The sequence below is a fragment of the Pristiophorus japonicus genome, chromosome 8 (assembly GCF_044704955.1).
Source record: "Pristiophorus japonicus isolate sPriJap1 chromosome 8, sPriJap1.hap1, whole genome shotgun sequence".
Taxonomy (NCBI): Eukaryota; Metazoa; Chordata; class Chondrichthyes; family Pristiophoridae; genus Pristiophorus; species Pristiophorus japonicus.
The window spans coordinates 79,335,379-79,358,219 of record NC_091984.1 but is presented as its reverse complement, the minus strand read 5'-3'; the positions used below and the strand labels follow the sequence as shown (position 1 = coordinate 79,358,219).

The 22,841-nt window shown below is 41.1% G+C and overlaps 2 protein-coding genes across 7 annotated transcripts in view; one reads left to right on the top strand and one right to left on the bottom strand.

Moving 5' to 3' along the window:
* Positions 1 to 10,061, top strand: part of czib (CXXC motif containing zinc binding protein) — an 18,017-nt gene extending 7,956 nt beyond the window's left edge. For 3 of the 4 annotated variants that reach the window (XM_070886959.1, XM_070886960.1, XM_070886958.1), the window contains exons 3-8: positions 2,460 to 2,516; positions 4,267 to 4,348; positions 7,681 to 7,712; positions 7,929 to 8,006; positions 9,434 to 9,499; positions 9,605 to 10,061. In XM_070886959.1, coding sequence (XP_070743060.1) covers positions 2,460 to 2,516; positions 4,267 to 4,348; positions 7,681 to 7,712; positions 7,929 to 8,006; positions 9,434 to 9,499; positions 9,605 to 9,682 — 393 coding nt within the window. In that variant the 3' untranslated portion in view covers positions 9,683 to 10,061. The remainder of the gene's footprint in view (positions 1 to 2,459; positions 2,517 to 4,266; positions 4,349 to 7,680; positions 7,713 to 7,928; positions 8,007 to 9,433; positions 9,500 to 9,604) is intronic. The other variant, XM_070886961.1, reaches the window with a different exon arrangement.
* cpt2 (carnitine palmitoyltransferase 2) lies at positions 10,058 to 22,841 on the bottom strand. Of its 3 annotated transcripts, none has more exons than XM_070886955.1 (5): positions 22,552 to 22,841; positions 19,306 to 19,386; positions 15,816 to 15,922; positions 13,599 to 14,903; positions 10,058 to 12,549 (listed from the first exon to the last, which is right to left on the bottom strand). In XM_070886955.1, the coding sequence occupies exons 1-5, from the start codon at positions 22,725 to 22,727 to the stop codon at positions 12,218 to 12,220; spliced, it is 2,001 nt and encodes a 666-aa protein (XP_070743056.1). In that variant the 5' UTR covers positions 22,728 to 22,841; the 3' UTR covers positions 10,058 to 12,217. The 3 variants fall into 3 exon arrangements, with proteins under 3 accessions (XP_070743056.1, XP_070743057.1, XP_070743058.1); XM_070886956.1 differs by having other exon boundaries at positions 13,599 to 14,799; positions 22,552 to 22,639; XM_070886957.1 differs by lacking the exon at positions 15,816 to 15,922 and having other exon boundaries at positions 22,552 to 22,639.

Sequence of the window (22,841 nt, the reverse complement as noted above, 5' to 3'; positions counted from 1 at the left end):
CACTGATCCCTGTGGCACCCCACTAGTTACTGATTGCCAACCCGAGAATGACCCATTTATCTCGACGCTCTGTTTTCTGTTAGTTAGCCAATCTCTATCCATGCTAATATATTACCTCAACACCGTGAGCTCTTGTGCAGTAACCTTTTATGTGGCACCTTATCGAATGCCTTCTGGAAATCCAAATACACTATTTCTCCTAGTTCCCCTTTATCCACCCTGCTCGTTACATCCTCAAAGAACTCCAGCAAATTTGTCAAAGATGATTTCCCTTTCATAAAACCATGCTGACTCTGCTTGACTGTATCATGATTTTCTAAATGTCCTGCTACTACTTCCTTAATAATGCACTCCAGAATTTTCCCAATGACCTGTTAGGCTAGCTGGTCCATAGTTTCCTCATTTCTGTCTCCCTCCTTTCTTAAATAGGGGCGTTACATTTGCGGTTTTTCAATCTGCTAGAATTCAGGGAATTTTGGTAGATTACAACCAATGTATCCACTATCTCTGCAGCCACTTATTTTAAGACCCTAGGATGCAGGCCATCAGGTCCAGGGGGCTTGTCTACCGTTAGCCCCATTATTTTACCTAGTACTTTTTTTCTAGTAATCGTGATTGTTTTAAGTTCCCTCCTCCCTATAGCCCCTTGATTATCAATTATTGGGATGCCTTTAGTGTCTTCTACCGTGAAGACTGACACAAAATATTTGTTCAAAGTCTCAGCCATTTCTCTCTTTCCCATTATTAATTCCCATTCTCATCCTCTAAGGGACCAACATTTACTTTAGCTACTCTATTCATTTTTATATATGTGTAGAAGCTCTTACTGTCATTTTATATTCATTGCTAGTTTACTCTCAGAATCTATATTCTCTCTTATTTTTTTAGTCATCCTTTGCTGGTTTGTAAAAATTTCCCAATCCTCTGGCCTAGCACTAACTTTCGCAACATTGTATGCCTTTGTTATCAATTTGATACCATCCTTAATTAGCCACGGATAGTTCATCCTTCTCTTAGAGTCTTTCTTTCTCACTGGAATATATCTTTGCTGAGAGTTATGAAATATCTCCTTAAATGCCTGCCACTGCTTATCTATCATCTTACTCTTTAATCTATTTTCCCAGTCCACTTTAGCCAACTCTGCGTTTATACCTTTGTAATTGCCTTTATTTAAGTTCAGGACACTAGTTTGAGACACATCTTTCTCACCCTGAAACTGAATTTGAAATTCTACCATGCTATGATCACTCATCCCTAGAGGATCCTTTACTATAAGATCATTAATTAATCTGTCTTCTTACACATTACCAGACCTAAAATAGCCTGCTTCCTGGTTAGTTCCACAACATATTGTTCTAAGAAACCATCCCGAATACACTTTATGAACTCTTCCTCAAAGCTACCGTTGCCAATTTGATTTGTCCAATCAATGTGAAGATTAAAATCGTCCATGATTAATGCAGTATCTATCTTATAGAATTAATGTTTATTTCTAATGGCGGCAGGGAAGTTACGGTAGCTATTTACAATGGATTTTGCTGTTGCTTTCAGAATATCATTAGTTGATTGCCTGTGGGGTTGCACAAATGAGAGTCAAATGTAGTTTTCAGTTGAAGTGGAGATAAGAGTGGGAGATTATTGGACCAAATGATACGCAGTTTCCGTTTTAGAATAGGACATTCTGTCCTTATTTTTATATAATACTTGGAAAGCAGAGCAGTAGATGTGGTTGGAGAGTAGAATTTTCTTTTCAGCACAGGCTGGGAGATGCAAAACTGAGGTGCTGCATTGCTACCACAGGTGGGATGGTGTAATTACACCATGCTCCATTTACAAGGGCAGTTTCCATTATAAATCTGAAAATAGGAATTTAGAAAAAGTTGATGCAGGAAGTGTGTGCAGTCGTTAGATTTTTAATTTATAGATAGATATAGATTTTGCTTGGAATTTATATGCTTGCTTAAAAGCATAGGTTTAGTAGGGCTGTAGCCATACCATATCAGATTTCATTGGGCCCTAATCCCCAGTTCCACATGCAACAGTCCAAGTTCTGATTTTGTGAGCATGTGGTGATGTACTGTATGAAATGTATGGCCCCAAATCCTAAACATCACTTAAAATAATACTGAAAAATCACCCATTTTGAAGTCAATCTTTATATCTTTTAAAAACTCTTAAAAATGTTTTTTAGGGATGTAGACGATGCTCGCAAAGCCCTTTTTATTTCCCATCTCTAGTTACCCCAAGAGGGTGATCATGGGCTTTCCTCTTGAACCAGTGCAGTTCTTGTAGTGATGATACTTCCACAATGGTGTTAGGTAGGGACACATAGCTCTCCAGACAAAACTTAAATCTTAACATACTGGATAGTACTAATTGCCAAAATGTAGCATAACTCAGTGATTTATATTGCACTATTCTTTAGTGTTATAACTAATTTCTATATGCTTTTGCAATAGTTGAAATGTCAGAATTGTGGAGAAGTTTCCGATAAATGGCAGTATATCACATTAATGGTGAGTTGTATTTTGAATGTCGTCTTTTACTCATTCCCCATTAATTAATAAAAAATAAATAGCTGTATAAGTTCCACGTATTTGGTTATAGGACCATAATTGGTCAGCTTGCTGTTTGAAAAAAGTGATAACCTGATGTGTTCCCCTTCTACCCAGTTTACAAATTCTCAGCCTGCTCCATTTAATGGGCAATAGAAGATTCCTCTTCTCTGTAACCACCATAGCCAATCATCTCTCCAAATCCAATTTTCCCCATACCCCCCAGCCTTGCCTCCAAGACCAAGCATGACGCGCTTATGGATTTCTTCACCACCTATGGATTTCTTCACCTCCAAGATTGAGATCATCCTTGTAGCTACATCCACCACAAACCTCCCTTCCTCTGACTCTCTTCACTTCCACACACTCCTGATTTCCATCACTGCAGTTTATCTCCCCTCGTTCTGCCCTCTACAAGCTCAACTCTTTTAGAGATCCACTTCCTGCTCTTTTGAGCCCCTCCCCACTACTCACCCATGTTAAGTGAAATTGTTAACAACTCCCTTTCCTCAGGCAACATTCCTCTCTATTTCAAAACTACTATCATGAGCTTCCACCCATCTTATCCTCTCTAACTATTAAGTCATCTCAAACATGCTTTTCTTCTCTAAGGCCTTCAATCATGCTATCGCCTCCCAACTCTATGTCCAGCTGTTCCAAAATTCACCTTTTGAATTCCTCCAGTTTGACTTCTGCCTTACTCAAAGCATGAAAACTGTCTGGCCAATATTTATCCCGCAATAACATGCCAAAAACAGATTATCTGATCATTAGCATATTGCGCACAGCAAGCTCCCATAAACAGTAATCAGCTGCCATGTGTCCTACATTAAAACAGTGACTACACTTCAAAAATACTTCATTGGCTGTAAAGCACTTTGGGACATCCTGAGGTCATGAAAGGTACTGTATAAATGCAAGCCTTTCTTTTTTCTTTGTGGCCAATGTTTCAAATTACATCTTCCATGACAGCGATTATGGTGCATCATTATTCCTTGACTTCTCCACAGAGCTTGACATATTGCACCACACCATCCTCTTCCACTGCATCTTCTCTGCTTGTAGCTCTCTGGGACAGCCTTGCTTTGTTCCACTCCTACCTGTCCAAACTCAGCCAGTGCTTCTCTAGCAATGGTTTCTCTCTTTGCTTCTGCAACATTACCTTTGAAGTATTCCAGGGATCTGTCCGAGGCCTCCCCTCCTCCTCTTCATATACATGCAGACCCTCAATGATATCTCTTCCAGGCAAGGGATCAACTTCCATATGTCTGCTGATGATGCCCAACTGTAGTGGTCCACTATTTTTCTTGACCCCTCAAGAAATACCTGCTGTCAGATTACCTTACTGACTTTGGGGAGTAATTTCAATGGAAATAAAAATCAGGAGAGATGTAAAACGGGCTGCCGATTCGCCATCTCCCTTTTTACACCATCAAAGTCAAAATTACCACCATTAAGTCATGGATCAGTCACAATTTCCTCCAGCTGAACATGGAAAAGATTGAAGACATTATTTATGGCTTCCACCACAAACTCCATTCCCTTGCGACTCACTTGAACCTGTTCATGCAAAACATTGGTGTCTTGTTTAACCCTGAGATGAGCTGCAAAAAGAGCTTTCTTCTCTTTCCACTCCCCCTATAATGTGCCTGAGGACATTTTCTATGTTGAAAGGTGCCACATAAATGCAAGTTATTGTTGTTTTGTACAGGACAGTGTCCCACTCAAAGGTGGGAGAGGAAGTGCCAGTATGATACAGAAGTGCAAGCTGTGCTCGAGAGAGAACTCCATTGGTAGGTAATTGGTACAGGAAGCTCATTCTTTTTCAGTGGCCAGTGTTGCTTTAATTACGCTACTCTCTTTAATTTTTTTCACACTCTTTAAATCAACCTTATTGGTTGGCAATGATGACAGCTGTGAAAAGGAGGTTTTTTTATATTTTGCAAACGTGTGTCAATGTCTGAATACTTTTCTAATACCCGCCCTCCTGTATGGCTCAGAGGCATGGACCATGTACAGTAGACACCTCAAGTCGCTGGAGAAATACCACCAACGATGTCTCAGCAAGATCCTACAAATCCCCTGGGAGGACAGACGCACCAACGTTAGCGTCCTCGACCAGGCCAACATCCCCAGCATCGAAGCACTGACCGCACTTGATCAGCTCCGCTTGGCAGGCCACATAATTAGCATGCCAGACACGAGACTCCCAAAGCAAGCGCTCTACTCGGAACTCCTTCACGGCAAACGAGCCAAAGATGGGCAGCGGAAACATTACAAGGACACCTTCAAAGCCTCCCTGATAAAGTGCAACATCCCCACTGACTCCTGGGAGTCCCTGGCCAAATACCACCCTAAGTGGAGGAAGCAGATCCGGGAGGGCGCTGAGCATCTCGAGTCTCATCGCCGAGAGCGTGCAGAAATCAAACGCGTGCAGCAAACCAGTCCCAACCACCCCTTCCCTCAACGACTATCTGCCTCACCTGTGACAGAGACTGTGGTTCTTGTATTGGACTGTACAGCCACATAAGAATTCATGTTAAGAGTGGAAGCAAGTTCTTCCTCGATTCCGAGGGACTGCCTATGATGATGACATTTCTGCTTGATCATTTATTTTTGGTTTGCATCCTACCCAGATTGAAAACCTCACCAAAATTGGAGAACAAAAGCTTAATTTTTTGAATGGTGCATTTATGCTGGGGAACTAAATACAGATCTAAATGTGGGGAGGGTGCTGGTGCTCTGAATTCATTTTGTTCATTTTGCAAAGAAACATCAGAGCGCTGGCAGCAATACTGAAACAACTGCCAGTATACAAGGTATTGAGGCTCAGTTGTTCAAAAGTCACAGTCATGGCATTTAAATGTTTGGTTGTGTCTTGCATCTGGGGGAAAGTTTTTATAAGCAATGCATGCTGGCTTATATAGTGGGCTGAGAGCTTAGCCTGCCCATAACCTAAATGGTGGGCAGTGATGTCTTGTGCTTCGCTTCTGTGGGTGTCTTGGAAATCCACATCACAAGACCGAGAAATTCTTCAGAATTAACAACAATAAATGAAGTGTCTCATCAATGGTAAAAATGATTTTGAGGAAAAAAATACTAATGTTGATATTTTTCATTTCTATGAAGAGCAGAGAGGTCAATAATCAGAGGGCAAAGATGTAAAGTAATTGGCTGAAGGATTAGAGGGAAGTTGAGGAGAAAATTTTTCACCCAGAGGGTGTTGTGGGTCTGGAACTCACTGCCTGCAAAACTGGCAGAGACGCACTTGAAGTGCCGTAACTTACAAGGCTATAGCATGTAAACAACTCTTGTTGCAAAACAAAACAAACATTAACTCAAGCTGGAAAATGGGATTACGTTGGAGATAGGTCTTTTTCGGCTGGCACAGCCACGATGGGCTGAAAGGCCTCGTGTGCCATAAATTTTTATGAAGAGCATAACAGTTACACAGCTACCTTGTGCAATCCCTGCCACTAGAGAACAAGTAACTTTGCAAAGGATTTTTGTGGCATATTATCAGGTTTGGTGCTGTTTAACTTCTTGTGGAAAGTGCCCATTTCAGGGTGTCACTGACATCGGCTGTGGAAGCATCCTTGAGCTGTTCCTCAGGAAATCCTTTTCAGTCCGAGAAGCTAGTTGCTGAGAAGAAGAGTTCCATATTGTATACATTCAATATTAGCTGAGTGTTTAGTAGTAGTTGAGTGTTTAGAACCAGACTGTGCTATTTGATCCTGAGCTGAGCTTCCGATCCCATATCCTCTCCCATCACAAAGTTGTCTACTTCCGCCTCGGCATTATTGCCCATCTCCACCTCTGCCTTAATGCAACTGTTGCCAAAACCGTCATCCATGCCTTTCTTCCCTTCAGATTTGACTATTTCAATGCTCCCCTGACTGGCCTCCACCTTCCACCCTCCGTAAACTTGAACTCATTCAAAACATGGCTGCCCGTATCCTAATTCGCACCAAGTTCCATTCTTCCACCATCCCTTGATCACTAACCTCAATTGGCTCCTGGTCCAGCAGTGTCTAAAATTGAAAATAGTTATTGTTTTATTCAAATCCCCTCTTTCTGTCTCTCACTTCCTCCAGCCCTACAACCACGTTCCTCCAATTCTGGCCTCTTGTGTATTCCTGATTTCCTTTGTCCCACCATTGCCATTTGTGCTTTCAACTGTCTAGGCTCCAAGCTCTGGAATTCCCTCCCTAAACCTTTCTGCCTCTTTACCTCTCTTTAAGATGCTCCTTAAAACCTATCTTATCTTCTTATGTGGCTTAGTGTCAAATTTTGTCTGATTACGCTCCTGTGAAATGCCATGGGATGTTTTACTGCATTAAAAGTGCTATATAAATACAAATTGTTGTTATCCCAGGGCTAGAAATATATCAATCTGGTATTCCCTATGCAGCAGCTCATTGGCACTCTTGCAGCTGATGTCAGCAAACTCACTCCCAAAAGGAAGGAAACATCTGAAATGGTAGGGCTCAGTATGATGAGAAAGCAGTAATAGGACTAGGAATATGTACTACCAGCTAAGATATTGTTACATTTTGTATCCGTGGTACTTCTAGTTGGGGCTGTGGAAGAAACTATTTATATGTTGAAATTATTGTCATTGCCACTTCTCATTTAATCAGCTTGTTACTTCTTACGCTAAGCCGTGACTAAATTACATTTACTCGTGGTTTCCAGTGGCACTGGCTCAGAGCAGTGTACTCACCACTGTACTGTTACTTGGGCTCAGCTGGCACTCCCAGTTGCTGATATCTGATTGCCAGATATACAATTCAGTAATTGTCCATTAAAATCTATTGCTGCAGCCTCACATTATCGTCCTTTTGTAGAAGGAGAGCATTAATTATCCTGATCAAAAAGCAAAAACTGCGCTAATTATGCTTGTTGGCCACTACTTAATTCAAATATTTGAACTCTATAAAAATTATTTGGCAGTTCAGTGCAGTGATATTTAAAACCCATAATATAGTTGTTACATCATAGAATTTAACCCCTTAAGTGCTTTTTAATCTTTGCATTATTTCGACTGCAGTGATTAAAATTTCATTTTTGGACTTAAATGTAATTACAGTTTTAACCCTTGATGTATTTTGTGTTGGTTTTTTAGATATTCTGAAGGACACCATCACGCCGTACAATGTAAGTGGGCTTATGAACCATACAAAATGTTATCCTGCTCTGTGATATTGTAAACTTGCTTTCTTGTGTGGGTGATTGGTCTGTTTTATTTGGATGTGTATCTGCTGTTCTTCCTAAAGCAATTCTTGAATTATGTTGTTTCTACTTCTATGTATTTGCTTACAGAATGATTCTGCGAATGTGGTGTTAATCGGGCTGTAATTCTTTTATACTAAGGCTGAAGACAGTGAAAAGTTTAAGACTATAGTACACTTCGAGTGTCGAGGATTGGAACCAGTGGATTTTCAACCTCAGGTAAATAAGAGACTTCCTTAGGAATCTATATTATTGCCCTGTCTTGTGCTAAACCAACAGACTGGGACATTCTCAGGTTTCAAACTCAGCTCTGCTTGTCCTTTCCTCTGATTTCACTGCCCTCCCTCCATTTTAAACTCGCCTATCCATATGGCTATGCCCTCGACCCTGCCATTTCCATGGCTGCCCTACTTTCATGGGATCAATTTCCTGACAAGGCCATCTCCAATCACTTCCTTGTATTAATTACCACCCACATTCCCCTATGCTCTTGCAACCCTTCTACATCCTGGAAAAAAACTGCCCCCAGATCACTTGCAGCTGCAGTTTCAAACTCCCCACTTTGGTCTTCCATTCGCCACAATACTTCTGCAGCCATCGAGTTTCTAAGTCATCGATTTTTCTCAACCACTCCCTCATCGCCACCTTTGATGCATTGCCCCCAGTAAAACCTTTAGTCTCTCTTATCCTGGTCTTTCCCGCTGGAATGTACCGATCTTTGCTTGAACATATCTGATGCACAACTGGTTTAGCCATCCATCAGCACATGGACCACGGCAAGCTCGATCGAGCCTCACTCACCTCTTTCAAAACCATTTACCACCTGAGGATCATCCTGGAGAGCAAAGATAATGCAAGACTTATTTCCAGCCATCTCTTTAAACCACTTGACCTTGGCCCTGACCCCAACACCTCCAAGAGGTGCTGAATTGCCCTGCTCCTTCAGAAGCTGTACAATAATGGTATTTCATTGAGAGACTCGGCATTGAAATACACGAAACGGCATGAATTTGCTATTATTTGCATCATAGATACACACTAAACTGACCAGAAAAAATTAGTGTGTCCATTCCAGTGTAAGTCAATTTTTAACAGTGTGTTAAGTCTTTAATTATTTCCAAACAACCTCTCTGGCACTGAAAATTAACTTTTACAAGCATGGAGTCTTATTCCTTCAGATTTTGATTATTGGAGATTTTTAAAAAATAAAGTAATTTTTGTTACGTTTTCTTTTTGTCTAGTTTTATCTCTCTCATTCCCTCTTTATTTCACTTTCTGTACCTGATTTGATATTAAATATTCCAACTGATACTTCCTGGTTCAGACTATGCGCTCCCCATTAACGATTCGTCAATCTGATTGGTTCAGGAGATGCACAGTTGCTTTCCCTGTTTACACAGGTCCCAGATCCCCTGTCGAGGGCGCTGTGCCAAAATGCATTCTGATCACATTAAGTTACGGTGCAAAATTCCACGGAAAGTCTCTGGGCAAGTGTAAGTGTAATGAACAGCTGGCGCTGCTAAGAATAAAATCCGGCCCATTGATGTGTATTCTTTGCCCCAGTAAAATATAAGCTTCATTGAAAATTCAATGATTATTACAAAGTGTTGTTGAGCTATTAACTGAAATTCCTTCTGTGCCTTTAGGCTGGATTTGCAGCAGAAGGGGCAGAGTCTGGCACACAATTTGGTGAGGTTAACCTGCAGGAAAAGGTGAGCTCCTTACATATTCTAGTTGGAAAGCAAAAGTGTAAATAACACTTGCTAATCAAGTACCCTGTACTAGAATAATTTAGTGCTACATTTTATTTTTTTTAGGACTGGAATGAATATGATGAGAAAATCCATGAATCAGTGGGAATCTATGAAGTCATGCATCAATTTGTTAAAATTTGAACTTGACTCTGACTGACATTTGCCAGCTGAGGATCCTCTCTTCCACTGAAATGACCAACAAATCCCCAAGTCAGAGAAGCAACTGTGCCAATTCATCAGTTCTACACCTTGTACCAAGGTTGAAGAAGTTTAATTATATTATGTCCAATTAAAATTAACACTAGGCAGCTGAATTAGCATTAAAAGGCTTCATGAAGGTTCTGTCATGTTCACCTGTGGAAGACATCGTTTGATTCCTGTATCTGAGTCTGCTGCAGCTCTTCAGCATTCTGAGGCTACTGCCAGGAAAGCTGGATATTAAGTTACAAGTCATTTTTTCAGGAGTTTAAAGTTAAATACTAATAAAAAATACTCATGACAATGATGTAGTGTTAAACAAGTTAGTCAGAATGTACTTTTTTTAATCTCGTTAGTTTGTTTATTTTTGTCACTACACGAGCTAAATTAGTAGACACATGCAGTTCTCCTCTCCAAGCAGAGGGCAATACGGAGTTAACCAAAAGGTGGTAGGTTGGCCATTGCATAAATCGACCTTCATCTCTGAGACATGCCTGGGGTCTGTACTGCACATTCTAAGTAACACGGCCTTATGCTCAACAGATCATTTTATATCTCTTGATCCTAGTGCCATGGATGCTGTATGCGAAGTTGATAAACTGAGAAATGGATCTAATGGAAGATCACAAGTTTTATCTTAGCAGATTTTATGATTGGGATGGAGAATAGGTAGATATCCCGTTTACTATTTGTAGTGAAATCAAATATTTGTGTAAAGTATATATTTTAACAATTTTGCTATACATTTCAGTGGAAATCGTCCATTACATGTTTGTCACTTTTCACGATATCAACGATGTATTTTATGTAATTGAAGTATAACTTCAAACAGTTATTCAAAATATGAAAGAATGGGGATGAATTTCCTCGGGTGTCTCCCATTCCATCACTAATTTTGGAGGAAACCTGATTTATGCATGTAAATGGGGTTTCCGCTAAACCTCTGACTGTTACAGCACCAGAATGGGAGTAACTCTGGAAATTCCTGGCGAATGTCTTCCAATTGTTTCAATGGCAGTCGTATCACAAATTAAGTGCAGAAGATAATTGTTCTGATTGAGAGACAAGGAAATCCCAATGCAAATATTAAGCGAGTCACTTTTTATTTTTGGTTTCATTTCAAAACAGTGATTATCCTATTAAATTAGGTCCCTTATATTTGCACAATAGAAATATCAACAATGTTAGTCTAATTCCATTTTAATAATTCATCCAGCTTCATTTTGAAACATGACAATTAGTTGGTGTATGAGTATTGTAAAGTCAGGTCATGTTTCTACTGCTGATTCAAATATAAAATGAACACAGGGCAAAGTACCCAGAATTTGCATTGAGTTTGCAAAATTAAAAGCTTCACTTCACTCTGAATGCTAAGTAAATGTTTTATAGTGCCCAAAATAAAATTCCTTTGGTCAAACCTATAGCATCAAAACTCAAAATAAAAAAAAACCCTAAAGAAGTCTTCATGTGAAGTGTTACATCCTAATATTAAAACCTATAGAATGTATACTGAACTTATGTTTAAATCACATTATTTATTAAGCAATGTTTAGAAATGATTAGCCATTATTCAAGGGAAGCTCAAACGTCCCCAACACATCCGTATTGTAAGATTACAGGACTGTGTAAATATGAAAAGAATCAAGGTCAAGTGTATGGAACAAAATGTAGGTTTACAAATCATCTCAAATTGATTAACTAAACCAAGTTAAAATTTATAATGAATATGAGCTAGTACTATTCTTTAAGTGTTGTAACTAGGATTTGAATAAAGTAATGGTAGATGTACACAATATTCACAGGTTGTGGCTGAACAGTATTTTCAGCTGTATAACAGTAATGCCACAGCAGCTATTTGAAGTAATGAAATAAGAGTATTAGACAAAATGCATATCATACAAAATTAAAATAACTGAATTTTGTGCGCTTAAAAGTGAGGGATGTTAGTGCTAGGGATTGGAACACTCAACCCTCTATTATCAAGTACTTCGAGTAGCACAGTTGGATACACATTGTTGGGTTCTTTAATGTCCTTCAACTTCAACTGCAGAACAGCACTTATATTGCATCAGTGTTATATTTGCAATCATTCTGTGGTCTCCTGATTGAGAATGTCAAGTTAATGTCATTGAGCATTTAATTAGTTTGGGCCCATACTCATTTCACAGGACACCTTATAGCCAGTAATCAAAGGAGACTTTCACTCCATCAATCTGGGTCAGATTTGACCCAGATTAGAGAAGTGAATTGCTAATGTCCAACCTACTACATGACTCAATCCTCCACATGTTGATTCAAGTATCAATTTTCCCTGTAGAATGTTGATTCAAGTATCAATTTTCCCTGTAGAATATTGATAAACTTAGTGACAAAACTAATGCTACAGTTCTTTGAGATACAGTGCATCAGTTTCAATAATTGCAGAGTACTATCATTACATTACAACTGATCCATTTCCATCCCTTCAGCTCATGTAACTCAGCTGCTGATGGGTCGTCCTTCCAACACATCAAAAATATCATCCAGGCTTTTGTGCACACACTTTAGGAATTCCTTAACGTCTCGAGCAGGATAGCTGGAGACGTTGTAGCCTATCCAGTGATCATGGACACCGTAACCCACACCAAAACCATCAGGAACAACAGGTGCAAAGCCCCCTAAATGGACTGCAGGACTGCTTAGGGTGCTAGTAGAAAGAATGTTATGGTTGATTTGTATATACGAAGGGTCTTGGAATAGTTCTGGTAAAGACATTCCTTTAGATTTTGATAGGTAACACAAGGCAAACAAATGGCGGTCAAATCCCTGAGCTGTTGAGAAACAAAAAATATAGTAAGAACAAAACATACTGACCGATGTTTCCGACAGATACATTTGAAAAGTCACCCTTACATTCTATCCAGTATAAAATTAAACATACCATTTTGTCCATGTACAAGACCTTAGTTAGGACTGATTTAGAATGCGGAGTCCAGTTTTATTCCCTCACATGGTGGGTGATGTTGAGGCTTTGGAAAAGGTTCAGAGAAGGGCCACAAGAATGATTCCCAGTTTAAAACACCTTAACCTGGGGTCACCCATTCTTTTAGACCCATGAAACAAGTTGCTGGCTTATGTAGTGAATCTTAATGAGCATTACATGCAGGCTACCCATGCCACTGACCAACTCTATTGGGCACAGAATAGGACTCAGATGCATGTGGCCTCTAGTGCATTAATAGCACCTACATGTGGTTTCTTGTAAATGGGTTAATTTGCAAATGGTGAGGTCAATCTTAACTAAGATTAGAGACATTTAGAAAAATCAGAGGGAGTGATGGTAATATCTGCTGGCCAAGGAGCAGGCTCCCAAGCTGCTGATTGGATCAGTATTTCTGACAGGGACCAAATTAATATACTACCATTTCCCCTCCCAGAATGGGGTCAGGGAGATGTACTTTGATCAGAAAGTACTACTCATGTCTTTACTACTTTAATTATGAAAGTTACAGTGGAACTTCAGAAAGCTGAACTGCTCTGAGCTAGAGAAGGTAAAAATCACCCACCTTTTCTGCTCTTAATCACTACCCTGTGAACCATGTTGGAAAATAGAATAAAAACATTAAAAAAGTTAGGTGGAAAGGAAAGGAACTAATTGATTACCTACTTCAAAGAAAGGCATGACGGGCCAAATATCCTTTGCTGCAGTAAAATTCTATGGATATCAGTTGACGAGGATTTGGTTTAGGTGTAATGCTCACATATTAAGAATGGCCACAATACCTGAAGGCTGCTAGTACCCTCAGTAGAGGAATACTAGAAACAAAATGATAAATTAAGGCAAAGTGAGTGACAGGACCCACGGGACGTCTGCACTTACCCATAGCGGCCTCTCTGGTCAGCTGCCCATGATACTTGGAGCACTCGCCTAGCATCGTCTGCAAGTCTGAGATGCTGTGTGTTGACGGATCCTTCACAAACGCTTCACAGCACTTCTTTGTGTAAATGGTGGCAGGGCGGATGGTTTCTGTACGACCGTGTTTAAATGCCGCGGTGCTGCACGACTCATAGGTGGCTACCGTTTTGCCATACTGTCTCAGAAACCCCATCTGAAAAGAGAGTTGTGCCACTGCGTCAGGACTGAGGTTTTGCTTTTTTAGGAATTCCTTCCCACCTTTTTTGAATTCCAGTGCGTCAATAGACAAGGTGCTCACTGAGGCATTGAATTGTGCCTTCGCACTCTCAATACCTGATTTCAGAACGTCATCAAGCTTAAACTCTAGCTTCTGTACAGTCTGAAAGGAGTCGACTGCTGCAGGCAACATTGTGGGTGAAATTGCAGGTCTCTGGATCGTATCTCTGAAAACTTCATTCAGTAAACGCAGGACAGCCACACCATCACCCCACGAGTGCTCAAAGTTCACAGCTGCACTGCCGTCTTTGGTTAATATAATGCTGAAGGATTTGTCATACCAACGGTTGAGGCCATTTCCATGAAGCATATTGTGGGAGAGCTGAAAGTGGTCCTTTATGGTGATATCATCAAGGCAAATGCAGAAGACAGCTGAATCTATTTTATTCAGCACCTGTGTATTCCCAGCCTCCAGCAGCCTCTGTCTCAGCACAGTCCAGGTATCTCGATTTTCACTCGTCAAGTATCCAAGAGAAAAATCAGGTGGGGGCCTGAGATCAGACAAAATATATTTGAAGTGGGCCTGAATTTCAGAAGCCTTTGTGATTCTTCCATCTCGATCAATAACATCAAATGTATAGAAATGTCCATTTCTCATCACCAGCAAGTGCTTGCCGCTGTCCTCTGTAAGAAGCTCATCGCGAACAGCTTTGGGAATACGAGTGGAGTTGAAGAGTCTGTAGTACTGAGACATATCAAGCGGGTAGGCATTAACCATGTAGGCGCCATACCATGAAAGGGAGGAAGGAACAAATCGAATGATGTTCTTAAAAAGAGCTGTGTCACTTTTAGCAGGATTGAGGTGGAAAACTTCAGGTTCCAATAAGCCAGCTCGAAAGGTCTTCATGAAACGCAGTGCAGACACAGTCATGTTGGTCGCTCTAATAAGCTGAGTGTTGTATGCGGGATTTGGATCAGGATTAAAAGATATAAAAGGGTTAAAATTCAAGACGACTGATTCACGAGCACTGAGGTACATATCAAACCAGGGTCCTAAAGAAATAAGGGGAAAAAAAGATTCTAAAAGCACTGAATATATTAAGCATTCAAAATATACATTTTATCTTTACATTAGAGTAACATATCCCATAATGAACTTTTTATTTGCTTATCCAGTTTGTTTTCTGGCATCCTCATCTTTCCTGACTCAGTGACTCGTGCTGCGGCATTGTCAGTCCTCCAGTAACTCACCCAAACAGCCATTCTCCATGTATGAGCCTAGCAGGTGTTGGCAGGAGATTCCATTGGTAGACATCACAGTTGAATTTGATCCAGCCGTCATTCAATGCTCACACAAGCTCTTTCCTCTAGAGATCATTGAGTGAGCGGTGAACCTTGGCATATTTCTCTCTACCCTAGGCCATGGGTGCTGAGGCCAATTGTGACACTTGCACCCAGTCAGAGGTTGAAGATGGGACTTTTATGCGAGTGAGTCAGTACCACAATTCTCATTACAATTATCCAGTATGCCATTGGGACAGGTATAGAGTAACAAATGTGCCAGAAATTTAGCACAGAAACAAGGAGCATCGCGTGTAAAAATCTCATTAGCTGCATCATTTTGCAAAAATGGCAAAATCAGACATCAATTTTTTATACTTAGTTGTTAACGGCTCCTTTCAACCAATGGATTTGCTTCAGGTTGGTAAAAACAAGACAAATATTATACCAAATAGTCATAGAATCAGAGAAGTTTACGGCACAGAAGGCCATTCGACCCTAGTTCTGTACGTGTAATTTTTTCCAGCATGATACTGAAGAAGTACAAGCACTGACAGCAGTTGTCTTTCCTGAACTATGAACTAGCCAGACACTTTCCATGTGCAAATAGCAGAGTTTGATATATTTCAGTTCTGTCTTTACTCTTGGTCCAGCAAATCAGATCAAGCAGTTTGTGGACCTCACCCGAAATGTAACTGGTGTGTTTGTTTCTTTTGTCCTGGGCCACAAGCTCTTCATGCAGCTGTTTACCAATTCCATTTTCAAAGTCTTGAGCCAACTGTTCAGTTCTTCTACAATCGAAAAACAGACCACAGAATGTGAGCAGATGTGTACAAATCTGACCAATAAGTCAATGCAGTTTAAATAGAGATAAATAATTTAATTTGCTCAGAATTGTTAACTACCACATTTGCCAAGTCTAAAATCAGGCAAAGGGGTAAGATCACAGCTTAAGTTCAGAGATTTACTTAGCTGAAGAAATGACACAAACCTTAATATGGCTCCACTTCATGGACAGAGGAATCAAGCTTTTGGTGTCTGGTTTACATGTTACAGGTTTCTGAATGATCTGCTCAAACACTGGACTTTCCCATTCAAAATTGGACAGTTGGGAACATTATTTATCTTAGATAGAGAGACATAGCTATGTTCCTTTATATTACATTTACAACCTTATTTTTATTTTTCCATCATTCTTTTTAAGTAGTGGGAATATCAATTGTATGAAGAAGAGGGAAGTCATTGTATATAGCAGAAACAGCTGCAAAATATTTTCCTTTCTTAATTTTCTCCCCAGCTCTCCTGAAGGTGGCGATTCATACAGGAGTAGTTCCAAGGTGCCAGCAGCTCTCGGGTGCCCCACCAAAGTAGCCATTCTTCTTGCTTGTGTCTGAACAGTGAGCGTCAGTAGGCTATTTATTTACAGGGCATTGCTGTTGAGCCTGATTCAGTTCTCAAGTTTCCACATGATTTGCTCCTGATTTTTAGGAGCAACTGGTGTAGAACGGAGTATCTTAGAAATCGGAATTCTCCACATTTAGTTTGCTCCAGTTCTAGTCAGTTAGAACAGTTTCACTTTGGAACAGAATTTTTTTTTCCAAAAGGGGGCGTGTCCGGCCACTTACGCCTGATTTCAAAGTTTCGTGAGTGAAAACTTACTCCAAACTAACTTAGAATGGAGTAAGTGAAGATTTTTGTACGCTCGAAAAAACCTTGTCTACACTTTAGAAAATCAGGCGTAGGTTACAAATTAGGCGTAGGGAACGAGGAAGGGGGGAAGGGAAGTCATTAAATTCTACAATCAATCCTTAGTTATACTTATACAAATATTATACAAATAAATCCAACCTGAATAAAAATTTATAAGCAAAGAAAAGATTAAATAAACCATGTTCCTACCTGTGTGAAAGTGCTTCAGGCAGGCCTTTCATGTTGGAGACAGGCAGCGGTGTGGCGTCAGTGTCTCGACGGCAGCGGCAGCAAGCTTCGAGCTGAGCTGCAGTGCTTGAGGCAGGCCTTCATTCTCTTCGTGGCTGGCCGCGAAGAAGCAGCACCGGACAGATCCGAGGCCATTCGGCCATGAGATATCAGCGGCGTCAGTGGCTGGCCAGCAGCCGAAGAATCAGCGGACCGATGTGAGGCCATTCGGCTATGAGATAGCAACGGCGTCAGTGGCTGGCCGGCAGCCGAAGAATCAATGCAGGACACACGCAGCTCATTAAGGTTCTTGAGGCCATTCGGCCACGCTTTAGGGGCGGCGTCAGTGGCTGGCTGGCAGCCAAAGAATCAGCAGCGAACGGACGTGAGGCCATTCGGCCATAGGATGTCAGTGGCTGGCCGGCAGCCGAAGATACAGCAGCAGCCTTCGAGCTGTGAGGGGGACTGGGGCCATTTGGACAGGGAGAGGCAGCCACATCGACAGTTTTATTTTTAATTTGCAGAATGGGTGCTGCATTGTCAACACCACGTATTATTGCAAAGTTGAATTGGCACTCTTATTTCTCCAAACACACAGTCCTTAATTTGCATGCACCAATGCAGCACCGGTTCTGCAAGTTTAGCAGTGAAAAGCTGAACTCACTGATTTCAGCAGGTGATTTATTCAGCAGTGCTGCTAAAAGCACTCCCTCACACACCGAAATATCAAAAAAAATTAAATTACAAGCCTTTGCAGGGGTCCAAGAAACAAATCTTCACTTTTTCTGCAGTATTTTTTAAAATGGCCGAGTGCCAATGTTTGTGTGAGACTGTGCGTACGCGCACGCGCAGGGTTGCCGGCACCACGAAGGCTAATTTAAATTGTACCCGCCCCCTGCTACTTAGAAAATCGGCGCGAGTGTTAGGCTCCGCCCCCTGCTGCGAAGAGCGCGCCGCGCCAAGCAGACAGAATATCGGACTTTTTTTTAGGCGCAGTTTTCGGCGCGAAAAACAGGCGCCCAGCTCGGAGGTGCGCCGTTTTCACTGCGGCACGAAACTTGGGGCCCTAATGTCTGTACACATGCAAGTTCTGGTAGGGGCGTTTGCTGAATAACCAGTAGGAGTTGGAACCACGATTTATTTTTCTGTCTCTCTATGCTGGGGACACAAAAGCTACTGTGGTGTCCCATTGTGCAGAGAACAGCTAATTCAGCACATAGTAAATCCCCATGGAACATCACAATTATAATTTTCAAATGACACATTAATCTTTTTTAAAAGTCAAGGTATAAAAACCAACCAGCATCTGATATAAATCAAGGTGCATATAGAACTGAATGGTTTATGGAGAAACAAAACCACCAGTAAGAATAACCTATACAATTCCCAGTTCTCTAATGACTTACTGAGTTTATCCAAAGAGTACCCGAGCTCCTACACACTAGGATGATTCCAGTCTGTGCCCAGTTAACTGATCTTAGCTGAGGCCTCAGCATCAGCAACAGGGAGAGGAAAACTCTGCCAGGGTTCCTGTGTCCTGATCATTGTGTAGGCACAAAGGTCAGGTAGGATTAGGTAGGTGTGTCCGATGAGGTACTGGTAATGAGGGTTTAAACCAGCTGCTAAGGAGGCACATTCGAGTGATCAGTTTCTCTCTCCCTGTAGGAAAAAGGCCTCATATATCCAGTCAGCAATTCTTTACTGCAACATGGGAATTTGGAAATCTAACCTACATTCTGCCACTCCACAACACTGATTGATAACTGGTATTTTGCAGCATTGTCAGTAGATATTGAACTTATGAATGTCATAATTTGAACAAGTAATATGCACTAGTATAACAAACTGTAGAATAGTATAACAATTAAAGATAATTGCAGAGTTCCATAACAGTACAGTGCAAATTTTTTAATATAATTTTAAACTGCCAGAGAGATTTTAATTTAACTTATAAAGATGTAGCACTTCTGGATGGTCTGTGCTCTGTGTCTACAAACTATTGTGATTCTGGGTAAGACAGGATAGATTGTCATGCCTTGTGTATTTTATTCAAATACTTGCCTATTTAGTCAGCTATTGTAACTCGTGATGAGTGGTCAATGTGGCTGAGTGATACACTTATCCCAACGACAAAATACTGGAACAGACACAGATCATCAGAGGACTGGGGATTTATTCCTTGTTGTTACCTATTGAGATCATTAGATAACAATACTAAAATATTGGCTACCTGAGACTCCGTCTTCTGTTTACTTACCTATACTGGTCATCATCTAAAAGTGGCTTCTGTGCAGTCAGGAAACGCTGGATTGTGTCCTGCAGCTTTGGAATGGGTAACCTTTAGGTGTAAAATAAAATGGGTTAGGAAATACATGACCAGTAGAGCCTAAACCTGCACGGTAACAAAATAAATAGATTGGCAGGTATAATTACAAATGAAATGTTGTCATTTACATCATTTACAATTTTCACGCATACAGCTCTACATTACATTTTAATCAGCATTTGTCACACTGGTTAGGTGTATCAACAAGGATTCTCCTAACCCAACTGTGGAACACTGACATTTTTCATTTACGGATATTGCTTGGTATCACAGCTTGGAACATTATCTCCTAGGAGTTGTAATGTAATCTTGTTGAATTGTGTACTTAGTATTGCGTATACCACAGTAACGGTCTTCAATTGCATGAAATGTTACATTTCACAGCTGAAAATTGATGAGTCATAAGAAAATGTTTACAGTTGTATCAATATAATTTCCATTTAAAAATTACCCTAATTTGTTTTAACTACTTACTTAGTATGGCATAAACAGACAATGAGAGAAACCATCTTGCAATACAGTCATATCCCTCAGTTAATCACTTGTGACTTATTGCGGAAGCCCAAGTGTATCTGGGGACCTCATTTTTAAAAAAAAATCACATTATACATTTTTTTATAACTTTAAAGAGGAAGGATAGTAGCACCAGGGATTAAAATATTTTCTATTTTGGACAGCTAGTGATAGCATCAAGTGCCCCCGGATCAGGGATAGCATGGCTGATGCAGATTAACTCCCTGTACGCTGGACAATATACCTCAGCCACAACCTCACAATGGCAACCCCAACTACACCAATGTGACATTTTCCCGTTCTCCACACTAGCCATCCTGATCTCTTAAGGTCATTGGCACAGTCTAAGGATAAGGGGTAAGCCATTTAGGACCGAGATGAGGAGAAACTTCTTCACCCAGAGAGCAGTGAACCTGTGGAATTCTCTACCACAGGAAGTTGTTGAGGCCAATTCACTAAATATATTCAAAAAGGAGTTAGATGTAGTCCTTACTACTAGGGGGATCAAGGAATATGGCGAGAAAGCAGGAATGGGGTACTGAAGTTACATGTTCAGCCATGAACTCATTGAATGGCGGTGCAAGCTCGAAGGGCCGAATGGCCTACTCCTGCACCTATTTTCTATGTTTCTATTATCATGTGAATGCAATCGGTGCCAAATTTGGGCTAGTTTGGTGCTGTGGTTCCAAGCTCACCAGAAAGTAGACTGAGACTTCAAACTCAGCTCAAGTAGGGCCCGTAGAGATTCCTGTCACATTTGTCTGAGTTAAATATGAGCCCAAACCTCAGAAGTGAAAGACAAATACCTAAACAACTCATCGTAGCATCATTGAGTTTCTATTATTATACAATTGGGGGGGGGATTTGTTTTCTTATAACATCTCTTGTATATTCACAACATTGATTGAACAGGGCTCTGTCACACGTTATATCAAAATAAACTACTCTGTCCCCAGTATTATACATTTTAAAAAAGATCTATCTTGTAAAGTCACATGTATAATCACAACACTGAATGCAAGTCACTGTAAAGTAATACATGATTTTCTCCAGTGGGGACCATGGCAAGTTCCTAGAATTGTGCATATCTGAGTTCTCCCTAATGCAAGTGGCATAGGTTCAGCAAGTACTAATAAATTTAAAAGGGTCAGAAATATTTTCTGTTCAAAGTGAATACTTAAGCTTTTTTTAAAACAATATTAAAATGTCGCTTTTTTAGGCCTTGGGGAGACACTCCCCAACCCACTGCAGCCTCAGTTAATAAGAGCTGCAACTTCAGGCTGACCTGAAAATCCTGACCCAGAGAAAATGAGCCTGAATTTGCGGTCAGCAGCGAAACAATGGCGTTCGCGCTGGCCCCAAAGTAAGCTTCACACAATGATCTCACGAACTCCGTGTCGGGAAGTTCAGGTTTTCCGACGTGTAATTCAAATCAACGGAGTATAGTGGGAATTCCATAGTGCAAGCTGCTGTGACATCAACAAGCTGTCTAAGCAGCCAATCAAAATGCAGAATTCTCTCGGACAGTGAACCAGGAAGTGAGTAAGTTCTTAAAATTCGAACTTTCTAAAAATGTAAAGAGAATGAAACGAAGATTGGGGCTCTCACATGGGGAAAAGGCAAACCTGAAAAAAAGATTATAAATTAATTTTTTTTGTAAAGTTTGTTAAACATTTAAATTAGTAAAATGGGTAAATTTGACACTGCACAAAAGTTAAATTCGTTTTTCAGAGCCATAACCTTTTAGCAGTCAATACGCTGTTAAAACTCCAGTTACACCTAATTCCTTTCGATCTAACTTTTAGTGGGGAATTTAACAGCCAAAGTTTGTATCAGTTTCCCTGATTTGAGTGATTTCCCAGATTGCGGGGAGGAGAAAAACAGTACAGCCTGTGGAGGAGCAGTGAATGACAGGTTATTGGCATTAGGCAGCGCATGCAATAAACCTCAAAGTTGCGGTCAGTTTCAAAGACTGAATGATGGCGAATGCTGCCATCCGAACCGCAAATTCCAGGCCATTATAAGAACATAAGAAATAGGAGCAGGAGTAGGTCATACGCCCCTCGAGCCTGCTCCCCCATTTAATATCATGACTGATCCGATCATGGACTCAGGTCCACTTCCCTGCCCGCTCCCCATGACCCCTTATCGGTTAAGATCTGGCAACATTGGGAAGCGAGGAAGCTACAAACCCCATGCATCTTTTTTTTTAAAGTTTCTTCATTGTAACCCATTTATGCTCTATCTGACGGTTAATATCACCTCTATAAACCCGCTCATATTTAGAGTTAGCAGCTTGGGGCCAATGCCACAAGCGGCATTTAGACCAGCAAAGTGACTCACTGGAAACACCAAGTTTCACAAATGGAGGTCAATGTGTAAATATTTAAAAGCTGATCAGCATTAAAAGTCTCAGCGTGCCCGGAAACCTCCAATTCAATCCACTGCGGCTCCCAAACTACAATTCATTCCAACTCCAGCTGATAGCTGCAAGAATCCGCTCCGCCCGGCGGCGAATCACTTCTTGTTTGTTTGTACATTTAACGCCGCAAACCAGCAGCCTGCAGCAGGCGGTGCCGCCCCGGTTGTGCGAGATGACCTTTCACCCAGTGAGCTGCCGAGAGAAGCGGAGTTTAGAGGCATCGGGGCTGGGTTCACACTGACCGCGGGAGGCTCTTTTGGAAGTGGTCGGTGGGCACGATGCTCCTGTGCAGATAGTCGGGATCTGGACTGGAGCTGAGCGAGCGGAGCAGGGTGAAGCCCCCGGCCCCGGACTGTCTCCCCGCCCTCCGCACACTGCTCAACTTGTTGAATGTCGAGGAGGCCCGCAGAGCAGCCATTGCACCGCAAACACTTTTGCAAAAAAAAATTAAATATATCTATAAACGTTTCTGTATCTGGCGACCGCGGCGGTGTCGCGCTCGGGGACTCCCGGGGACTTCCTTAAAGCCACA